General features: G+C 51.7%; 1 protein-coding gene and 1 non-coding gene across 2 annotated transcripts in view; one reads left to right on the forward strand and one right to left on the reverse strand.

Annotated features, from left to right (window-relative positions):
- EXOC4 (exocyst complex component 4) overlaps positions 1–3,645 on the reverse strand; it is an 87,148-nt gene extending 83,503 nt beyond the window's left edge. The window contains exon 1 of the mRNA XM_015426627.1: positions 3,593–3,645. Coding sequence (XP_015282113.1) covers positions 3,593–3,645 — 53 coding nt within the window. The remainder of the gene's footprint in view (positions 1–3,592) is intronic.
- On the forward strand, positions 2,216–2,287 carry TRNAG-GCC. Its single transcript has one exon. It is a non-coding gene; the product is annotated as a tRNA-Gly (tRNA).
- Positions 3,646–5,250: the final 1,605 nt, after the last annotated feature.

A 5,250-nucleotide genomic window follows, 5' to 3' on the forward strand; every position in this document is an offset into this window, starting at 1 on the left:
CTTGAACAACAAATAACCCGAGAGCTTGCACTGTGAAAATCCAAAGGATCCTCGCTGCTCGCTCTGTTAAAACAATATCAGAAAATCGCAGTCATTTGAGACGAAAGAGACCAATTGGGCCATTTCCACTCATTTCCTTGTCAACGAAAAGGCCTGTTTGCCAGTATACTTAGACTACTCGAGTCTGAAATGACAACAGAGACGGGGCTCTGTGACTTCTCTGGGGCGTCTATTTCACAGTCTAACAAATACAGCCATTTTCCTTCCCAGCTTTGCAGCTCGGAGAGGCATTCTTGGGTTTGTCTCATCCCGTGTGCCCGCTAGACACAGGCTTTTGCGACACGGTGTGCTCCTGGTTTCGAAGATGATCTAATCGTTCAAGAAAGGAGAGATTCAAAGGCTAGCTGGTAAAGCGGACTCTGGAAGGGTACTGACGTATAATGGCAGTGGTGTTTATGTGGCTATCATCTACATTTCCCGTATTGCTCAGAGTAATCTGCTTGACAAGGGAAGCCGTGTGACGGACCTACTCTCTGACTGGCGCACTCCGGTCCAGGTTGTGAAAGTTGGTTTGTGTAGGGACTGCCGAGAGTGTGAGTCCTGCCGTGTGGATCTTTTGGTCCTCCCAGGTTCCATTCGGAGCATCTTAATAGGCATTGAAAATTGGTCACTGACTCAGTTGAGACTACGGTGGCCGATCTTCAAGGGATGGCTGGAGATCACCTGGGTTTATGACTGGTCTCCAGATGACAGAGATGGTTTCCCCTGGAGAAAACAGCTGCTTTGGGAGTTGGAATTAAAGGCATTATATGAGCCTGCGGTGCGATGTGGCTGTGAAGAAAGCTAATGCAGTCTTAGGATGCATTAACAGAAGCCTTGTGTCCAGATCATGGGAGGTGGTAGTTCCGCTCTATTCTGCTATGGTCAGGCCTCACCTGGAGGACTCTACCTCCTCTGCAGGTGGAGGAGGGGCTGTGGCTCAGGGGCAGAGCCTCTGCTTGGCACGCAGAAGGTCCCAGGTTCAATCCCCACCATCTCCAGTTTAAAAAGACCAGGCAGTAGGTGATGGGAAAGACCTCTAACTGAGACACTGAAGAGCTGTAAAGAGGGACTGTGGCTCAGTGGCAAAGCATCTGCTTGGCATGCAGAAGGTCCCAGGTTCAATCCCCGTCATCTTCAGCTAAAAAGGACCAGGCAGTAGGTGATGGGAAATACCTCCGCCTGAGACATTGGAGAGCCATGAAGTGGTAGAGCCTCTGCTTGGCATGCAGAAGGTCCCAGGTTCAATCCCTGCCATCTCCAGCTAAAAAGGACCAGGCAGTAGGTGATGTGAAAGCCTTCAGCCTGAGACCCATGAAATTGGGCTATGGCTCAGTTGTAGAGCCTCTGCTTGGCATGTAGAAGGTCCAAGGTTCAATCCCTGCCACCTCCAGTTAAGAGGACTAGGGAGTAGATGATGTGGAAGACCTCAGCCTGAGACCCTGGAGAGCCATGAAGTGGGGCTGTAGCTCAGTGGCAGAGTCTCTGCTTGGCAGGCAGAAGGTCCCAGGTTCAATCCCCAGCAGCTCTAGTTAAAAAGGGCCAGGCAGCAGGTGATGTGAAAGACCTTCTCCAGAGAACCTGGAGAGCCACAGCCAGTCTAAGTAGACAATGCTGACCTTGACGGACCGATGTTCTGGTTCTGAACAAGGCAGTTTCGTGTGTGTTCCTGGTCATGCTGTCCCACATCGCTATGGTTGGTGCACAGGGGTGAATATTGCAACGCACTGGGCAGGGCCTATGGGGTGGGTCTTTCCCATTTCTTCAGCACCCTCCCTCCCAATGACAGTCACAAACGAGCATGCCACATGACATTAGTGCAGGCTAATGTCCATCAAATGAACTGCTAGACCAAACCGGGCCATCTCCTGACAAGAGGGCATCCTTTCTCCCACTCAGTCATTGCTTCTGGTGGCTTCCGGGACACCTGTCTTGGCTGCCACACTCCCTTAGAATATCGTGGAGTCCCCTGATCAGGAACATAGTATCTGTCTTGCATGCAGAAAGTCCCAGGTTCAACCCCTGGCCTCTCTAGCTAAAAGGATCATGTACCAGTTGATGGGAAAGATCTCCAACTCCCTGGATAGCCACTGCTGATCAGAGTACACACGACAGACAGGTCAAGGGTCTGACTCAGTAGAAGGTGGCTTCTTTTCCTTTGTGCATTCTTTGCGGAGGGGCTGTGGCTCAGTGGTAGAGCATCTGCTTGCCATGCAAAAGGTCCCAGGTTCAATCCCTGGTATCTCCAGGTGAAAGGAACAGGTAGCAGGCAATGTGAAAGACCTCTGCCTGAGACACTGGAGAGCCATCAAGTGGGGCAGTAGCTCAGTGGCAGAGCCTCTGCTTGGCATGCAGAAGGTCTCAGGTTCAATCCCCGGCATCTCCAGTTAAAAAGACCAGGTAGTAGGTGATGTGAAAGACCTCAGCCTGAGACCCTGAAGAGCCATGAAGTGGGGCTGTAGCTCAGTGGTAGAGCATCTGCTTGGCATGTAGAAGGTCCCAGGTTCAATCCAATGCTAGCAAAGGTCATCTCCATAGGGGAGAGGCAGTGGCTCAGTAGTAGAGAGCCTCTGCTTGGCCTGTAGAAGGTCCCAGGTTCAATCCCTGACATCTCCTGTTAAAAGGACCAGGTAGCAGGTAATGGGAAAGACCTCTGCCTGAGACCCTGGAGAGCCACTGCCAGTCTGAATAGAAAATACGGACTTTGATGGACCAGTGGTCTGATTGAGTAGAAGGCAGCTTCCATGTGTTCCTTGTGTCCATGTGTAGGACAAGGGGAAAAGAATGTGATTTCTGAATGTGATTTCTGACACTCTCTCCTTGATGTATATGGACAGCTGTCACTGTGCCTTCAAAAGTTTAATCATAATAGATCCAGATTTTGGTATGTAACCTACAATCTTCTGATCAGGAGGAGGAAGGAGAAGAAAGAGAAGAAGAAGAAGAAGAGGAGGAGGAGGAGGAGGAGGAGGAGGAGAAGGAAGAAGAAGAGGAGGAGGAGGAGATTGGATTTATACCCCGCCCTTCACTTGGAGTCTCAGAGCGGCTTACAAACTCCTTTCCCTTCTCCTCCCCACAACAGACACCCTGTGAGGTGGGTGGGGCTGAGAGAACTCTGACACAAACTGCTCTTTCAGGAACAGCTGTGCCAGAGCTTGTGACTGACCCAAGGTCACATCAGCAGGTGCAAGTGGAGGAGTGGGGAATCAAACCCAGTTCTCCCAGATTAGAGTCCACACACTTAACCACCACGCCAAACTGGCTCTTCCGCCCTTGGAGAACCCTTTCTACACTGGCTTGTCTGTGTGCCTAGTAAAAAGTTCTGGGCTGTGGGGCTGTGGCTTAGTTGGCGAGGATCTGCTTGGTGTGCAGAAGGTCCCGTGCTCACCTCCAGGCAAAAGGACCAGGCAGGAGGCGACGAGAAAGGCCACTGCCTGAGACCCTGGAGAGCTGCTGCCAGTCTGAGTAGACAATACCCATCTTGATGAGCCAAGGTTCTGATTCAGTGGAAGGCGGTTTCGTGCGCGAGGGAGCTTCATGTGTCCTTTTTAACCTTTCCTCCTGATAATGCAGATGTAGAAAGATGGGTGCTGCTGGGGGCAACATGGCGGAGAGCCCCGAGATGCCGACGGCCGTCATGTACAGCTCTTCTCGGAATGCCGCCCAGCCCCCTCCCCCAGCCCCCGGCAACCAGCTCTGCAATCCCTCCCCCCGTTCCAGTAATGGGGTTAATCATTACCACCAGCCTGACAATCTAATAATTAGTTCCTGGCTCAATGGGCCACAGAGAGAGCCATCTGCGGGGCTGTGTCACATCAGGCTCCCGGGGGTGGGCGGGCGGGAGGCAGGAAAGAGGCCTAACATATGAAGAGGTGACGGGGCTCTGCGGCAAACGGCCCGGCTTCCTCCACAGCTCGGTGGCTTTTGCCCACGAGACATCTGCTCGAGGCGGCAGACCGCAGCCAGACCATCACGGCTTCCAAAATCCGAAGGGCTGCTAATAATGCCTGAAAACGGCACGGCTAAGGTGCTCGGATCCCGGCTTTGGGGAAACGGCTGTGGTCCACAGGGGGGATAACAGAGGATGGCAACCAGAGGGGGGCAACCAGGAGGGTGAGAGGGTTGGAATCCAAGTCTTACGAGGAAAGGCTGAAAGAGTTGGGTCTGTTTAGCCTGGGAAAGAGAAGGCTTAGAGGAGACACGATTGCAGTCTTCGAGTATTCGAAGGGCTGTCATGTAGAACTGCCAACCTAGCAGTTCGAAAGCAAGAAAGCAAGAAATTGCTTTGGTGGGAAGGTAACAGCATTCCATGCGCCTTGGTGTTTAGTCATGCTGGCCACATGACCACGGAAATGTCTTCGGACAGCGCTGGCTCTTCGGCTTTGAAACGGAGATGAGCACCGCAACCCTAGAGTCGGACTCGACTGGCTTTCGAGCAAGGGAAACCTTTACCTTTACCTTTACATGTAGAAGATGGAGCGGATCTATTCTCTTTTGCTCCAGATTGCAAGACTAGGTCTAATGGGTGGAAATTACAAGGGAGTTGTTACCGGCTAAATATCAGGAGAAACTTCCTAACTGTAAGCGTGGTTGAGCAGTGGAACAGTCTGCCTCGGGAGGTGGTGGATGCTCCTTCGCTAGACATTTTCAAGTGGAGGCTGGATGACCATCATTGGGGTATGTTGTAGGTATGTAGGGCTATCTTTCGGCTGTGCTCCTGCAGAGTGCAGAAGGTTGGACTAGATGACCTCCAAAGTCCCTTCCAACTCTAACATTCTATGATTCTAGGTATTTAGTCGCAAAAACATTCAGAAATCAGTGGTCCAGATTCTCCGTTTTCAAATTCGGCAGGGTGTCTGTTTTTGAATGCAAGGCATTTGCATTTCCTTATTTATATCTTGCTTTCCTCCTCCGTTGGGAATCGAAGCAGCTTAGAACGTCGCTCTTTCCTCCTCTGTTCCCCCACAACAACAACCCCGTATGGGAGGAGCAGCAAACACACCAGAAGATAGAGATGGAATTCAACGAGATCGGAACACGCTGGGAAAGCGGGCGGATGTGAACGAGATGCCATTTAACAAGGACAAGTGCCGAGTTCGACATCTGGGTAACAAAGATGAGGAACACGCAATACTGGATGGGGGACTTTCCCCCTCTCTCAGAGACACGCAGAGCTAGTCCTGCTTTGCTCGTCCCTGTTACTCGCTTCCC

This window comes from Gekko japonicus, unplaced genomic scaffold, assembly GCF_001447785.1.
Source record: "Gekko japonicus isolate JY-2015 unplaced genomic scaffold, Gekko_japonicus_V1.1 scaffold1982, whole genome shotgun sequence".
Classification (NCBI taxonomy): Eukaryota; Metazoa; Chordata; class Lepidosauria; order Squamata; family Gekkonidae; genus Gekko; species Gekko japonicus.